The sequence below is a fragment of the Macaca thibetana genome, chromosome 6 (assembly GCF_024542745.1).
Source record: "Macaca thibetana thibetana isolate TM-01 chromosome 6, ASM2454274v1, whole genome shotgun sequence".
NCBI classification, from domain to species: Eukaryota; Metazoa; Chordata; class Mammalia; order Primates; family Cercopithecidae; genus Macaca; species Macaca thibetana.
Window position 1 is genome coordinate 6,184,164 of NC_065583.1, and position 18,215 is coordinate 6,202,378.

The 18,215-nt window shown below is 41.5% G+C and overlaps 1 protein-coding gene across 6 annotated transcripts in view; it reads right to left on the bottom strand.

Annotated features, from left to right (window-relative positions):
• The window catches only part of SFXN1 (sideroflexin 1), a 49,629-nt gene that overhangs the window by 24,579 nt on the left and 6,835 nt on the right, over nucleotides 1-18,215 (bottom strand). For 4 of the 6 annotated variants that reach the window (XM_050793253.1, XM_050793248.1, XM_050793251.1 and 1 more), the window contains one exon: nucleotides 11,665-11,837. In XM_050793253.1, coding sequence (XP_050649210.1) covers nucleotides 11,665-11,837 — 173 coding nt within the window. Of the gene's footprint in view, nucleotides 1-11,664; nucleotides 11,838-18,013; nucleotides 18,119-18,215 lie in introns of all 6 variants that reach the window. The other 2 variants (XM_050793249.1, XM_050793250.1) reach the window with 1 other exon arrangement.

Below are 18,215 nucleotides of genomic sequence, written 5' to 3' on the forward strand. Positions count from 1 at the left end.
TGGATGTTATGTGTTGGTGTTTTATTTTGGATTTTTGCATTATCAATTTGTAAGACAGGCCATTGTTTCTTTTTGTATTTTTTTAAAAATCATTTATTTTATCAGGGTTGCAATGAATTGGGAAGCATTTCCTTTTTTTCCTATGATCTCATAACATTTTAAAATTAAATCAGCTTTATTGAGGTATAATTTAAATACCATAAAAGTCATCCACTCTAAGTGTCCAATTTGATAAGTTTTGAAAAAATGTACTCAGTGGTATAACCACCCCAGAACTGTGGTACAGCATATTTCCATGTCTTCAACAGTTCCCTTGGGCCCCTCTGGAGTTATTTCCTCACTTCCTGTCAACCAACAGATCTATTTTCTAACACTATATTGCCTTTTCAAGAATTTCACACAAATGGAATCATAGAGCGAGTAGATATATATTTTGTGTATTTTGTATTTGACCTCTTTCACTTTGCATAATGCTTTTGAGATGCACCTTGTTGTTTATATGAGTTGGTTAATCCATTCGATGGATGGACGTACCAGTTATTTATTTATTTATTTATTTATTATTATTTTGAGATGGTGTTTCACTCTTGTTGCCCAGGCTAGAGTGTAATGGCGTGATCTTGGCTCACCGCAACCTCTGCCTCCTGGGTTCAAGTGATTCTCCTGCCTCCCAAGTAGCTGGGACTACAGGTATGTACCACCATGCCCGGCAAATTTTTTATATTTTTAGTACAGACAGGGTTTCTCCATGTTGTCCAGGCTGGTCTTGAACTCCTGAGCTCAGGCAATCCTCCCGCCTCTGCCTCCCAAAGTGCTGGGATTACCGACATGAGCCACTGCACCGGTCATCTCTTCTGTTACATGGATCAATTCTCTTTTTAGTTATTCTGAAACTGCTTTTGCAAAATTATAACTAAGGAAATTATGACAGTGAAAGAAATCAGAACTAACCGACTCTATTTTGCTTGTAATCCTTAAGCGGTCCTTGTTCATTCCTGGGCATAGGCTGAACTAACCTTGGGAAGGAATTCAGTTCATGGTTTGACTCTGAAACAAAATGACTCCCTTCTTGCCTGGAGTCCAGTCTGCCTTTGCAGGACTACCAAATTAGCTACAAGATTAGAAATTACAGTTTAAGGGTCGTGCAGTCTCTGGCTCCAAGAACCTGAACCTCTCCAAATTGCTCCCGGGGCTAACGTCACTGTATTGTAAAACCTAAGATCAGACCTTGAGATATTTTGCACTTTGGATCAGTTGACGCCATCCAGACCAGTAATCTGGCCCAACCAGTTCTGCCATCACACCCAGGAAGAGAAGACATTAAAAAACCTCACTTCGAACCTCTATGATTCCATCTTCAACCTGATCAATCAACACTCCCCATTTCCCAAGCCCCTACCCACCAAATTATCTTTAAAAACTCTCATCACCGACGGGGAGACTGATTTGAGTAATAACAAAACTCCGGTCTCCCTCACAGCCAGCTCTGCGTGAATTACTCTTTCTCCATTGTGATTCCTGTCTTGATAAATCGGTTCTGTCTGGGCAGCAGGCAAGGTGAACCCAACGGGTGGTTACCAAGTCTAGTAGGTGAAGTAGGTGTGAAGTAGTATCTTCTTGTGGATTTGCATTTCCCTAGTAACTAAAAATGCTGAGCATAGTTCCATATGCTTACTTGCTATTCCTGTATTTTCAATGGTGAAGTGTCCTCAGTCTACTCAAATCTTTTGTTCACTTAAAAAAATTGGGTTGGGTAATTACTGGTTGGATATAGTTCAAGTGATATAGTTCAGTATTGATAGAGTTCTTTATATCTTCTGGATACAAATCCTTTATGAGATATAAGTTTTGCAAATATTTTCCTTCAGTCTGTGAATTGCATTTTTATTTTCTAAAGTGTCTTCTGTCATGGAAAGACTATTTTTGATGAAGTCCAATTTATCAGTGTTTTTCTCTTTCCATTTAAATTGATCATTGTTCATTCTTATGTCTTATCTAAGAAATTTTTGCCTATATTGCCAGGCACGGTGGCTCACGCCTGTAATCCCAGCACTTTGAGGGGCCGAGGAGGGTGGATCACGAGGCCAGGAGATCGAGACCTTCCTGGCTAACATGGTGAAACCCCGTCTCTACTAAAAAAACAAAAAATTAGCTGGGCGTGGTGGCACACGTCTATAGTCCCAGCTATTCGGAAGGCTGAGGCAGGAGAATGGTGTGAACCTGGGAGGCAGAGGTTGCAGTGAGCCGAGATTGTGCCACTGCACTCCAGCCTGGGTGACAGAGTGAGACTCTGTCTCAAAAAAAAAAAGAATTCTTTGTCCATATCAAAGTCATAAACATTTTCTTCTGTTTTCTCTAGAAGTTGAATAGTGTTAGCTAGTATATTCAGGTCTACTATCCATTTAAGTTAAATTTTGTTTACAGGATGAGTTAAGGATCAAGATCCATTTTTTTATTTCCAGAACTATTCATTGAACAGAGTATCCTTTCCTCATTGAATTATCTTGGCTCCTTTATGTAAAATCAGTTAACTGTATATATTTGTGCCTATTTCAAGATTCTCTTCTGTTACATGGATCTAAATGTGTCTCCTTACAACAATGCTAAACTGTCGTTACTATGAGAGCTTTACAGTCCGTTTTAAGACCAGGCAGTGTAAGTTTCTCAGCTTCATTCTTTTTCAAAATTGTTTCCAATATTCTAGGCTCCCTGTATTTCCACATAAACATTAGAAGTAGCTCGTCAGTGTCTAAAAAGAGCCTGCTGGGGTTTTGATGATTACAATGAATCTTACATAAATTTGGGAAGAGATGACATCTTAACAATATTGAGTCTTCCAATACAGGAACACTGCATATCTCCCCATTTTTTAAAAAAAACCCAACCTCTGTTTTTTTCTCTGTAATGTGTGTGTGTGTGTATCGGTGTACAGGCATTTTATATATTTTGTTAAAGTGATCTCCAAGTACTTAATATTTTTGTTGCTACTGAACATGGTATTATTTTAAAAATTTCAAAATTACAGTTGTTAATTGCTACTAGATAGAAATGAAATCGATTTTTGTATATAGATCTTGTAACCTTACTAAATCCATTTATCCTAGTTGGGTTTTTTTGTAAATTCCTTTTTTTTTTTTTTTTTGAGATGGAGTTTTGCTCTTGTCACCCAGGCTGCAGTACAATGGTGCAATCTCAGCTCACTGCAACCTCCACCTCCCAGGTTCAAGTGATTCTCTTGCCTCAGCATCCCAAGTAGCTGGGATTACAGACATGCGTCACCAGGCCTGGATAATTTTGTATTTTTAGTAGAGACAAGGTTTCACCATGTTGGCCACCTGCCTTGGCCTCCCAGAGTGCTGGGATTACAGGCGTGAGCCACCGCGCCTGGCCTGGTAAATTCTTTCTATATAGATGATCACAATTTCTGTGAATAAGGAAAGTTTTACTTTTTCATTTCCTATCTTTGCCTTTTTTGAAAAAAAAATGTTTAAATTTTGTCTTATTGCCCTAGTTAGAACCTCTAGCACAATGCTGAAGAAAATTAATGAGAGCAGAAATGCTCGCCTTGCTCCCCAGCCTCGGAAGGAACGTGTTCATACTGTCACCATCAGGTCTGATGTTAGTGGTAGGGCTTTTGTAGTTGTACCTTCCCCTTCTATTCCTAGTTTGCTGACAGCTGTATCAGGAATGGATGTTGGATTTTGTCTGCTTTTTCTGCATCTATTGATATGGTAATATGGTTTTCTGTTTTAGTCTGCTGATACAGTGATTTGTTTTTTGAGACGGAGTCTTGCTCTGTTGCCCAGGCTGGAGTGCAGTGGCACAACCTCGGCTCACTGCAAGCTCCGCCTCCCGGGTTCACGCCATTCTCCTGCCTCAGCCTCCTGAGTAACTGGGACTATAGGCGCCCGCCACCATGTCTGGCTACTTTTTTTTGTATTTTTAGTAGAGACGGGGTTTCACCGTGTTAGCTAGGATGGTCTCAATCTCCTGATCTCGTGATCCTCCCGCCTTGGCCTCCCAAAGTGCTGGGATTACAGGCGTGAGCCACCGTGCCTGGCCTGATACAGTGATTTTTAAATGTTAAACCAATCTTGAATTCTTGTCATAACTCCACTTGAGTTCTGCTTATTTTGGTATTGCCCTTTCTGGGTAGATTTGTTAAATTCCGTTAAGAATTTCCATGTCTATGTTTACCAGGGGTATTAGTCATTTTTCCTCTTATCCCTTTTTCTGGTTTTGCATCAGGGTATTTGTAGCTTCAGGAAATGAATGATGAAGTGTTTCTTGACTCTTCTGCTTTCTGCTGGAGTTTGTGGTTTGATATCCTTTTTTTTTTTGAGACAGAGTCTCACTCTGTTGCCCAGGTTGGAGTGCAGTGGTGCCATCTCGGCTCACTGCAACCTCTGCCTCCTGGGTACAAGCAATTCTCCTGCCTCAGCCACCTGAGTAGCTGGGATAACAGGCACGAGCCACCACACTCAGCTAATTTGTATTAGTAGAGACGGAGTTTCACCATGGTGGCCAGGATGGTCTTGAACTCCTGGCCTCAGTTGATTCGCCCACCTCAACCTCCCAAAGCGCCCACCTCACTCTTACAGGAGTGAGCCACTGCGCCTGGCTGGTTTGATATTCTTCCTGTGAAAAAATTCTTTCTTTACCTGTGTAAAGCCATCTGGCCTTTGAGATTTTTGTGGGAAAGATTTTTGTTTTATTATCATCTTGTTATTTGTTTTCTGTTTGTCTCTTCTCCTCATTCCCTTTTTCCCCCTTTCCCTGCCTTCTTTTGGATTGAGTCAATTTTGGTAATCTATATACTGTATTCATAGAATGTTATGTATTTCACTAAGATTTTTTAAATCTTTAGCAAAAAAGCTATATAGTAGGCTTTATTTTTATTTTCTATTTCTCTTTTAGGTAACCTTCTTACTCCTTTTGTTATGTATTTTCAGTTTTATTTGTTTCCTTTAGATTGGTTAGACTTACCAGAGGCTTATCCTTTTCTGGGTTTCTCAAAGGACAATTTCTTACATTTATTTTTTAATCCTATTAATTAATTTCTGACTTTTAAAATTAACTCCTCTCTGTTTTGAAAAGCAGTGTATGTAGGCCGGGTGCAGTGGCTCACACCTGTAATCCCAGCACTTTGGGAGGCCGAGGCAGGCAGATCACAAGGTCAGGAGATCGAGACCATCCTGGCTAACATGGTGAAATGCCATCTCTACTAAAAAAAATATATACAAAAAATTAGCCGGGCGCGGTGGCGGGCACCTGTAGTCTCAGCTACTCAGGAGGCTGAGGCAGGAGAATGACGTGAACTCGGGAGGCGGAGCTTGCAGTGAGCCAAGATCGCGCCACTGCACTCCAGCCTGGGCGACAGAGTGAGACTCCGTCTCAAAAAAAAAAAAAAAAAAAAAAAAAAGAAAAGCAGTGTATGTAGTAGTTAACAGTTAATAGCATGAACTCTGTGGTCAGATTGTCTGGGTTTCAATCCTGGCTCTACCGCCTACTGCAGCAGGATTCTGTTAATGCCTCCATTTCTCAATCTGAAAAATGGAAATAACATTACCTACCTTCAAAGGTTGTGAGGGTTAAATGAGTAAATGTGAAATGATTAAAGCAGTATCCAGCACTCAGGAAGTACCCTGCAGGGTTTGCTGTTTTCTTATTATTCTGCTGTTCTCTAGTTTCTTAGGCTGGATTCTCAGTTCATTCATTGTCGGCTTTTATTGTTTAATCACAGAGATATGTAAAGCTACAGTCTTTCCCCTGAGTACAATTCCTTAAGGTTTCTTATTAATTTTCTCATTGTTTTTACTTTGTAATTTTATTTTTGTTTTGATCAAAGAATTAAAAGAGCATAAAAATTCTAATGTGATTAGATGATCTATCAAAGATGATAAAATGTATGTTAGAATTTCCTACTATAATTGTGGGTTTTTTGTTTTTTTTTTTTGAGACGGAGTTTTGCTCTTGTTACCCGGGCTGGAGTGCAGTGGCGTGATTTCAGCTCACTTCAACGTCTGCCTCCTGGGTTCAAGCAATTCTCCTGCCTCAGCCTCCCGAGTCGCTGGGATTCCAGGTGCCCGCCACCGCACCTGGCTAACATTTTGTGTTAGTACAGACAGGGTTTCACCATGTTGGCCAGGCTGGTCTCAAACTCCTAACCTGAGGTGATCTACCTGCCTCGGCCTCCCAAAGTGCTGGGATTATAGGCATGAGCCACTGCGCCCAGCCCTACGATTGTGTTTTAATCAAGTTCTATTTGTATTGCTAACCACCCTTTCTTTGTATATTTTGATGGAACACCACCAGCTCATGAATACTGTCTGTTCAGCATTCACTATATCTTTATCAATATCAAGATATTTGGGTCTATTTGCCCAGAGTTGCGATTTCTTGCTTTTTATTTGCAATTACCTTTGTCCTGCTTTTTAATGTTAGCCATTTTTATTACTTCCTTTTTGGTTCATTTTAAAATAGCATTGTTGGTATCCCACTAGAACTGTATATTGGCAGTCACACTTAAAACATGGTATCTCTTTAACCCTAACTAGCCCTTGAGCTAATCTTCCCACCTGATTTATCTCTTGAGGGGAGGTAAGAAACTCGATGAGTTATTTCTCACATACTGATTCAACAACTGGCTTACTAATTAATATATATAAAAGTATATAGGTGAGGCGTGGTGGCTCATGTCTGTAATTCCAGCACTTGGGGAGGCCGAGGTGGGCAGATCACTTGAGTCCAGGAGTTCAAAACCAGCCTGGCCAACATGCTGAAACCCCATCTCTACTAAAAACATAAAAATTAGCCAGGCATGGTGGCAGGCGCGTGTATTTCCAGCTACTTGGGAGGCTGAGGCAGGAAGAATTGCTTGAACCTGGGAGGCAGAGGTTGCAGTGAGCTGGAGCGCCACTGCACTGCATCCTGGGCGACAGAGCAAGACTCCATCTCAAAAAAAAAGAGTATATATCAGCACAGAACCTAACAAATACCCCAAAGCTCATTTGGAACAGGCCTAGTCAATTTATCACCCAGACTTTAAGGGTCTATATGCTTTAAAAAGGTGAAGAGAAAAAAAAAAAAGGGAGACATTGAGGGATTCTTGGAAAAGTGTATTGTAATTTCGTAAGTACAATTACATCACGCAAGCTTCAGGTATTCTAAGTGGGGTGTCATGTCATCACTGAGCTTTTTAAGTGTTTCCACCCAATTTTAAAGTCTTTGATTTGATTTAAAAATGTTTTAATTTGTTGGTATGTTAGTAAATTATTAAGGCGTACAATTTTCTGTTCATGCATATTCTACTAACTTTAAAATAAAACATGTTAATGCATTTCTTGAATACAGTAAGGAGCAAAATCATGTATATTTTTGAGTTTTGTTCCTATTTGAGACAAGATGTTTTAATTCTTCCATTTCCTTTTTGGTTTTTGACACTACAATCTAGGGCTTTAGATTCAGATACCTATTACCTTTTTTTTTTTTTTTGAGACAGAGTCTTGCTCTGTTGCCCAGGCTGGAGTGCAGCAGAGCGATCTCGGCTCACTGCAACCCCCACCTCCCAGGTTCAAGTGATTCTCCTGCTGCAGCCTCCCAAGCTGGGATTACAGGTGCGCACCACCATGCCCAGCTATCTATTACATTTTTTTATAAAATAATTTTAAGGCCAGGCGCGGTAGCTCACGCCTGTAACCCCACCACTTTGGGAGGCTGAGGAGGGCGGATCACTTGAGGTTGGGAGTTTGAGACCAGCCTAACCAACATGGAGAAAGCCCATCTGTACTAAAAATACAAAATTAGCCAGGTGTGGTGGCACATGCCTGTAATCCCATCTACTCAGGAGGCTGAGGCAGAAGAATTGCTTGAACCCGGGAGGCAGAGGTTGCGGTGAGCCGAGATCGCGCCATTGCACTCCGGCATGGGCAACAAGAGAAAAACTCCGTCTCAAAACAAAACAAAACAAAAAAACAACCACTTTTAATTTCTTTTATTCTATATACACTCTTTCATACTAGAGGTACAACTGTTTCTATTTTAATGTGTTTCAACATTCATCACTTGTCTATTTATATGATGACTTTCTTATATTTCTTTTTTGTTGTAGTAAAAGATTCATAACATAAAATTTACCATTTTAACCCCCCCCCCTTTTTTTTCTTTTGAGATGAAGTCTCGCTCTGTTGCCCAGGCTGGGTGGAGTGGTGCAATCTCAACTCACTGCAACCTCCGCCTCACGAGTTCCAGCGATTCTCCTGCCTCAGCCTCCCAAGTAGCTGGGATTATAGGTGTGCATCACCATGCTCAGCTAATTTTTGTATTTTTAGTAGAGACGGGGTTTCACCATGTTGGTCAGGCTGGTTTCAAACTCCTGACCTCAAGTGATCCTCCTGCCTTGGCCTCCCAAAGTGCTGGGATTATAGGTATGAGCCACCACTCCCAGCCATTTTAATCATTTTTAAGTATACAATTCTGTGGCATTAAGTGCATTCACATTATTGTGTGGTCATCACCACTATCAAACCACCACATCTAGAACATTTTCATCTTCCCCAACTAAAACTATGTGCCCATTAAACACTAACTCCCCATTCCCTCTTCCCCCAGCCCCTGGCAACTTTCCCTTTACTTTCTGTCTCTGTGAATTTGACTACTCTAGGTATCTCATATAAGTGAAATCAGCAATATTTGTTCTTTTGTGACTAGCTTATTTGACTCATCATAATGTCTTCATGGATCAACCATGTTGTAGCATGCATCAGAATCCCCCTCCTTTTGAAGGCTGAATAATATTTCATGGTATGGGATTCCATTGTACGGCAGGACCACATTTGCTCATCTACTCCTCTGCTGATGCACACTTGGGTTGCTTCCAGCTTTTGGCTACTGTGAATACTGCTGCTATGCACATGGGTATACAAGCATCTGTTTGAGTTCCTGCTTTCATTTCTTTCAGGTATATACCCAGAAGTGGGATTGCTGGGTCACACGGTGATTCATGTTTCACTGTTTGAGGAATCTCCTTATATTACGGCTTATTTTTTTTTAACTCTATTTTGTGTTATCTTTTGACCACCCAAGAAGGTTTCATGAAGAGTTTATGTTTGATGCACTTGCATATTTTACATATTTTCTTTCTTTCTTTCTTTCTTTTTTTGTTGAGATGGAGTTTCGTGCTTGTTGCCTAGGCTGCAGTGCAGTGGCATGACCTCGGCTCACTGCAATCTCTGCCTCCTGGGTTCAAGTGATTCTCCTGCCTCTGCCACCCGAGTAGCTGGGATTACAGACATGTACCACCATGCCCAGCTAATTTTTTGTACTTTTCTTAGTAGAGAAGGGGTTTACTATGTTGGCCAGGCTGGTCTCGAACTCCTGACCTCAGGCGATCCACCCACCTTGGCTTACCAGAGTACTGGGATTACAGGCATGAGTCACTGTGCCTGGCCGCACTTGCATATTTTCTGTTGCTGTTGGAAATAGAAGATCTGCTCTAAAATTCCCAAGTGACAACTCATTCTCTTGAGAACTTTGCACACCCTACTTACTATCTTCTGGCATTCAGTATAAAGATGAAAAGACTGAGCCCTTTCTGACAGGTTCTTTTTTAATAGCTTTTTTTGTTTTCCTGTTCATGGATGCTTTTGGAAGTTTTAAAAGTTTATAGAAAAAACAAAAGGAAAAAAATTGCCATGTGTGGGTGTCTCTGCTTGAAATAGGGCAGGTCTCTTTAATTAGAGAAATGGTTTTCCTCACCTGAGGAGAATTCCATTTTACTTTCTGTTGCTATGAAATATATTTAATATTGCTTATTTGCAATTTTTTTAGTTTGTCTTTTAGGAGCACCACTTAATTTCATCTTCAGTCTCTACTCTCTTTTCCTCTTATAAAGTCTTTTTCATATCTTTCTTTTCCATCTATATCAGGGACTGGCAAACACCAGTCCATGGCCTGGCCTGTTTCTCTATGTCTGTGAACTCAGAATAGCTTTTACATTTTTAGCGGGTTGTAAAAACAAACAAGAATATGTGACAAAGAATGCGTGGCCTGTAAAGCCTAAAATACTTTTTGTCTGGCCCTTTACGGAAAGTTTGCCGACCTCTGGTCTTCACCCAGGAAGCTTCTCAGGTTCATTCTCTCCATCGGTAATTCTACTTTGTCTTTGTCTTTTTCTTTTTTTTTTTTTTTTGAGACAGAGTCTCGCTCTGTCACCCAGGCTGGAGTGCAGTGGCGCGATCTTGGCTCACTGCAAGCTCCGCCTCCTGGATTCACGCCATTCTCCTGCCTCTGTCTCCCGAGTAGCTGGGACTACAGGCCCCCGCCACCTCGCCTGGCTAATTTTTTTGTATTTTTAGTAGAGATGGGGTTTCACCGTGTTAGCCAGGATGGTCTCAATCTCCTGACCTTGTGATCTGCCCGCCTCGGCCTCCCAAAGTCCTGGGATTACAGGCGTGAGCCACCGAGCCCGGCCGGTAATTCTTTTTCTTACTGTGTGATTTCTGATGTTGGTTCTTTACCACTGCCTCCAGTAAACCTTTCAATTTCAATCACATTTTTTGGTTCTTGGCAATGTTCCTTATGCCATCTTCTTTTCAACCACGTAGTTGTCTTTTCATCTCAACCTCTCCGCTTTCTATGGCTTTGGCCTGTCTTCACTATTTCCTCATAAGGCTCCAGGATGTTCTGCTGTTTGTATATCTGCTGTCTGTATATTCCCTCTTTACGCACATTGGCACATGGCAGTACTTGGCCAGACTCAGTGTTTATTGGCTGTTGTTGGTTCTCTCTCTACCTAGATGATGGTTAAGGACCTGCTTCTGATGTATCACTTCTGGGCACGTTTAGGCACAAAGCTTCTAACAATCCAGTCCCCAGCTTTGGATTGACTTTCCCCTAGTGCAGGAGTCAGCAAACTACCGGTCGTGGCCTGTGTGCCCTGCTAGGTAAGAGGTTTTTACATTTTTTTTAAAGGATTGTTAAAACAAACAAACAAAAAACACAAATAAAAATTTAAGAATAATATGTGACAATGACCCACAAAGCCTGAAATAGTTCCTATGTGATCGTTTACAGAAAAAGTGGCCAACTGCTGCCTTGGATGGAATATCTCTACACTGGTAGCATCTTCTCTTCCCTCCTGTTTGCTTCTCTCAACTGATGGCGTGCATCCCACATCTGCAGTCCCTGTAGGCATTGCCAGCAGCACCCTTGCCATCTGAGCTCCTACCTACAGGATTTTACTTACTGGGCCTATAATTCAGAAGGAACCAAACTACCCCTGATTCTTGGCAATTTGTTTTTGCATAATGCTGTTTCTGTCCAGAGACAGAAAAATGCATGGAGGGGTTGTGGATGTCATAGCGGAGGTGGTGGTGCTAGTGGAGAACAGAAGGCAAGCTGCCAGGAGAAAGGGATTGGTATCCACAACAAAGAGGGGTGACTCTCATTGTCAGGTTAATATGAACCCTAGATATTTGTGTTAAGGGCGAGCAATGAGGGATACAACAAGTCTTTTTACCCTTCCCTTTTTTTTTTTTGGTCAAAAGAATTCCATTGCAAAAAAAAAAAAAAGGTTGTAAAAATCACTAAGTGAAGGTTTAAAGATAACAGCCTAACATGATGATCTATTTATACATTAAACCAAAAAACAATAATTAATGTTACCTGTAATCACGTACTATTTTTCTTGCACTCTCTAGTTGTTCGTTTGTTAACAGAATGTTCCTGGGGTCAGTTACAGTGAAGAAATGATTGGCTCGTCCAATGAAAGTGCTTTGATCCCATCGAGGTTCCTTGATGTTAATGTTTGGTGGCAGTTCTCCAGACATGGTCCCGGACTGCAAAGAGTCAAAAAGGCAAATTCAAGTAAGGCTTACAATGTCACTACATATTTAGAAACTTTATAGTCACTTTTAATTTTCAAGTAAAGGTTTACGTACTCTTCCTATTTATAAAGATAATTTTGCTATAAATGGCAAAAAGGCCATCTAAATTCAAAGCTAACTTTGTCTATAAATCTCAATTGATCTTAACTAAATTTCAATAGTTTCCTACATATTTGTCTTTATAAATACATAGTATTTTAATATTTACTTGTTGAATACTTAGAATTACTCTGCAGAAAATAAAGGTATGAAGTTTTAGGAGAGGTGCGGCGGCTCACACCTATGTTCCCAGTACTTTGGGAGGTCGAGCAAGGAAGATCCCTTGAGCCCAGGAGTTTGAGACCAGCCTGGACAATAAAGCAAGACCCCATCTCTACAAAAAATTTTAAAAAACTATCCAGGCATGGTGGTGCATGCCTATAGTTCCAGCTACTCAGGAGGCGGAGGTGGCCGTGGGGTGTGTGGACTGCTCGAACCCAAGAGTTGGAGGCTGTAGTGAGCTGTTATCATGCCACTGCACCCCAGCCTGGGTGACAAAGCAAGACCATGTCTCTAAAAAAAAAAAAGAAGTTTAAAAATAATAACAGTAACAAGGCCTGAAGTTTGAACCCATTTTTCTGAGTGAAACAACCAACGTCAAACTACTAAAGTTGTTTAAAGCCTACTAAAGTTGTTATTCCTACTAGGAGAAATGACTAATGATTTTAAAAAGGTTTAAATGCTAAAAATTACACAACTAAAAAAGATGCAGATTCATTCAGCCTTGTTTAGCACATAAACCACCAATCAAAAATTAAGAATTATGTTCTTCAAGCTACCAGGAACATAGTGGGAAAAACACATTTGCATAGCCCCATGAATAGGCATAACTCTGTAGCGTATAATTATCCTCATAAAATTTTTATTTTCTGGCTAAAGAGCATTACTTTTTTTCCAAAAGTAATTAATTTCTTTCTCTGAGTAATACATGTTTATTTTAGAACTGCGTTGTATTGTTGTAATAGATGCTTACTGTGGTATTCTGAAAAACACAAGCTTATTATAGAAAATAAAGAATAAAGAAACAAAATCTCCCATAATCCAGGCACTCTGAAATCATCGTTAATGTTTTGGTACCTTTCCTTACAGATATTTTCTATACATGTTATTATACAATTAAAAAAATAGTTGATATCACACTGTGTATTTTAAAATCCCGATTTTTTTGTACTTATTTCATGAGTATCGTTGTGGCCGCTGTTCATTTTGGATATATAACTACACCTTTAATGTTTAAGTGGTTTTTGGTTTTTCACCATGACATATAATTGCTTATCCCTGTCTATGCATGTTTGTCCTTACAGCTAGTGATTTCCTCAGACTAGCTCTCTCTGCGTGATATTAGTAGGCCAAAGGATTTTACCCACTATGAAGGTTTCAAACCATGGCTTACTTACACCTGCTTCCCTTCCCTACATTTCTAATACCAGTTTTAATTTTAATTCACTTTTCAGGTCACTTTTCCTTAAGTTACTTTCCTAGTGCTTTACAGGTTCGGAGGTATATTAAGATGTCAGATGCAAATGCTGGGCATTCCTGTAAGGCATATTTTCTCAAAATCTCCAATTAACACATATCATGGACCACAGGATCAAAACTGAGCATGTGAGGTCCACGGATGTGAGGAGTCTAGTGTATGGAAAACAGTAGGGCGGTGAGAGTGAGAAGGTAAGAATCAGCCCTGCTATTCCTAGAGCAGGCTGGGGTAACAAACACAGAGAAGGCCAGCCAGAAAGCTAATGGGAAGCCTATTTTCCCCAAGATCAGAATGCAGCTATGTGGTGTCATAATAGTTCTCTTTTTTTGTGACCACTGTTTTCTCATCTCACTGAGAAATCTTGTTATCTATCATCACAGACGGTCAGAAACTTCGCTACTTGAAATCCTAACGCACAGAATGAAACATCCCACTCTTGACACAGAAAGCCGGCCCAGATTTCCAGCCCGGGCGTAGAGCTTCAGATTAGGAAACTTTTGGACACAACGTTGCAAGTCCATCTTAACTTTGTAGCTTCTAAGGAAACAGGGATGTGGTAGTGATAGTGAGAATTACAGTTAAAAGGGAAGAGAGAATAGTTTGTATTCAATTTTCTGAGAAAAATCTGTATCAGATCTCCACCGGGGAACATCACAGTCCACCTGGGCCTGAGGGCAGGCACAGGAGGGTAGAGAAGGGTGCAGGGAAGGAAATGGCTCATGGCCTCATGTACAGCCACAGCCTGGTACCCATCAGCATGAGGTCCACACCCAGAGTGCAGGCTGAATCCCATGCCCAGCCTTGTGCTGGACCTCCTGGATCAGAATCTCTAGGAGGATAACATTTGTCTGTTTCAAAAGCTCTCCAGATGATTTTGATGTGTTCCACTGGTTCAGAACCATCGATCTGCGCCAGCAGCTTCGCAGGAATAAACAGTTCCCCGAGGAAGGGAGTTGAATGTGCTGTGCAGTGTCTTCCTTCTTGCTACCACCATCATGGGGATACAAGAAATGTATGTCATTGTATGCAGACATGAATAAATTTTGAATTAGAATATATCAAGTGTATTACAAAAAGCAGAGTCCAGTTCATATTCTGAAAAGCAGCCCTTTTCAGACTTGTCTACAGAGGCTTGGGCTCTGCTGAGGCATCTTAGCAACCCGTAGGGCGTGCAGGCGAATTCAAGCAGGTGGGTTCACATGCTGGCCCCTGTCCACGAGCCACATTTTGAAGTTACAATTACATGTATTACACAGCATTTGTTTCTATCCTTAGAGGTCATCAAATAAATGCCATACGTAATCATACAACTGAATAAAACAGAAAATCTGGCCTAATTTCCTCCCCTTTCTGAATGAGCCAATAAAAGATATAATTCCTACTCTCAAATAGACCATAGTTTAAATGCATAACAGAATAAATACTTAGGAGAAAAAAAAAATCTGCTAGCTTTGTTTTTTCTATAAGGCCTAAAAAATGCTGCTATCTTTAATATCTATTTATTGAGCACCTACTACAGGACGGACTCTTGGGACTCTTGGGCTGTATCAGGGAACGAAGAAGACAAAAATTCCTGCCCTATTGGAGCTGACGCTGGGATGGCAGAGGTGAAAGGAAAACAGCAATAAACAAAAAACACAAAAGACAAGTAAACTATTCATTATATTATAAGACAGTAAATGGTTTGGGGAAAACAAACAAACAAACAAACAAACAAACAAACATACCCCAGAACAGGATAAGAAGGATCATGAGCAGGGCCTGCATTTTTAAATAAGGTAGTCAGGGCATGTTTCATTGAGAAGGTAATACCGCAGCAAGACCAGAGGACAGTAAAGAATTGAATCATGTGGATATCTGGGGGAAGAGCATTCCAGGCAGAGGGAAAAGGTATTGCCAAGACCTTAAGGCAAAAATGCATCTGGTGACTTCAGAGAACAGCAAGAAGGCATGAGCTAGAGTGGAGTGAGGAAGCGGGAGATGGGAGATGAGCAGGTAAGAGGCGTAACGGCTTAGGTTGGAGTCAGATGATATAGGTCGTGTAGCCTCTGTAAGGCCTTTGCATTTCACTCTGCAAAAAATGGGAGTCATCGGAGGGTTCTGATCAGAGGACTGAAATGAACGGACTCACAATTTGAAAGGATCTCTCTGGCTGCTGTGTGGAGAACAGACAACGGGGAGATAAGAGTGGACACAGGAGGAGCAGCTGCAAGGTTCCTGCAGAGATCCAGACAGAGCCGGGGGGCAGCGCAGGCGGCAAGAGGTACTGGAGCTCTTGGTGTTTCTTCAGTGGTGCCAGCGGGATTTCTTGACACCTCACACTCGTGGGATGTGAGAGAAAGGAAAAGCAAGGTTCCTAAGTATTTGGTTGGAAAAACTGGAGGAGGAGAGAGGGCCGATGGAGAAGACAGGAAGCTCAGATTTGCCCGGAGTAAGTTTGAGGCACCTAGGAGGCATCAAGTGGAGATGTCCAGCGGGCAGCAGAATGAGCAGGTCTAGGTTCGGGGGAGAAGTCTAATCTGGAGATTATCTGTGGGAGTTGTCAGACAGAGATTATATTTAAAGTCATGGGATGTGATGAGATCACCAGGGAAGTGAAGGTAAATAGAGAAGAGATCCAAGGACTCTGGTGTGAAGAGGTCAGAAAGGACCGAAGGCACGCACAGTGGGCTGGGGAGTGACTGGTGGGTGGAAAACCAGGAGACAGTAGCATCCTGGAAGATGAGAGGTAAATCTATTGTTAGCCCGACTGGCCAAAAGGTAGACACCTTGGTAGCCGGTCACTTCCATTTTTGGATAGTGAAGGGGGAGGAGGTGGATTTAACAGCAATGATGGTGGTAGCAAGATGGAACAACACATTAAACCTCCCCTCCTCAGGAGACTTTATTCCTGCAAAGCTGCTGGTGCAGATTGATGGTTCTGAACCAATGCAACACATCAAAATCACCTGGAGAGCTTCTTATAAACACAAATACTATCCTCCTTCTAGAGGTTCTGATCCAGGAGGTTCAACATAAGGCTGGGCGTGGGATTCAGCATGTGCTCTGGGTGTGGACCTCATGCTGGACGGACCCCAGGCTGTGGCTGTACATGAGGCCGGGAGCCATTTCCTTCCCTGCACCGTTCTCTACCCTCTGGTGCCTGCCCTCGGGCCTAGGTGATCTGTGATGTTCCCTGGTGGAGATCTGATAGGGGTTGTTCTCAGAAAATTGAATACCAAGTAATCTCTTTTCCCTTTTAATTATAATTCTCACTGTCAGTATTTTTCCTTTATGCTTAACATAAATAATGAAAACAAAAATTAATATGTAGCTTTTATATAATTCTAGTTCCTAATAACTATCTCTAATTTGTTAAATATAAGGGCAACCTTTAGGGCAAGTTGCTGCCATCATGGTCTTATTTGAGAATTGGTTACTATATTATTTATTTATTTTTCTTGAGACAGGGTCTTCTCTCTCACCCAGGCTGGAGTGCAGTGGTACAATCACAGCTCACTGCAGCCTTGACGTCCTGGGCTCAGGTGATCCTCCCACCTCAGCCTCCCGGGTAGCTAAGACTACAGGTGTCTGCCACCATGTCCAGCTAGTTTTTGTATTCTTAGAATTTGTATACCGTTTGTAGAGCCAGGGTTTCACTGTATTGCCCGGGCTGGTGTCGAACTCCTGGGCTCCAGTGATCTGCCCGCCCTGGCTTCCCAAAATGCTGGGATTATAGGTGTGAGTCACTGCACCCAGCCAAAAATATGGGTACTCTATAAAATTTAAGTATTATCATGTATAAGAGCTGGATAGTCTTAAAAATGATTTCTCCAATGTGCTTATTATGTGGAAGCCGAGGTCCAGAGGGGAAATAACTTGCCCAGGTTGCATAGTAGATGCTGGCGGCAGAACCAAGTCTGGGAGAGCTCAAAGGACCAGCCTCCAGGGCACTGGCCAGCTTTCCACTCACCACTCTCTTCTAGCCATTTTTCTTGAAGTATGACACCAATTAATGTCTGCAGAGAAATGATATCTTGGAGGCCCCTCCCTTTTTTCCTTTAAATAAAAACTTGACCTTCATACTACGAAGTTCTATATTACAATAACCTTAAAGTTACTCTACAGTACAAGTGATCAAGAATGCTGTGGAGGCCTCAGAAAAAATGTCTTCCTTAGAAGGCAAGGAAAAAGGAGAGAGATGGAGAGGGGAGCCCTGACATCTTAAGAATTTCCATTACATACAAGGAATTGGGCTAGATGCTGGCCTAAGCTTGCAATATTAGAGAATATTCCATCTAGAACTTCTCACAACAACAGTGTGATTCAGACATCCTACGCACATTTTGCAGACGGAAGAATCAAGATTCTGGGATATCACTCAAAGCCACCGCATCTTTCCAGCAAGGGAAGAAGCAGGAGTGCTTGACTCCAACTGCTTATCTGCAGACTCCAGTCAAACCCACCGAAATCCTGGCAGTGGAAGCGCCTACCGCATGTACCTGTGATGGGCAGAATAACGGCCACCAAAGATATCTCCATCGAATCCCCGGAAGCTGTGAGAAGGTCTAATAAAAAATGCGGCTATCTTTAATATCTCTTTATTGAACACTTACTACTATGAATATGTTACCTTACATGGTGCAGGGACTTTGCTGATAAGATTAAATTAAAGATCTTGAGAGATGCAGAGACGATCCTGGATTATTTGGTGGGCCCAATGTCATCACAAGGGTCCCTATAAGAGAAAGAAGGAGGCAGAAGAGGCAGAGGCAAAGAAACAGATGTAGGAACAAGCAGAGGTTGGACTGATGCTGGGCTGTGAGCTGCAGTCC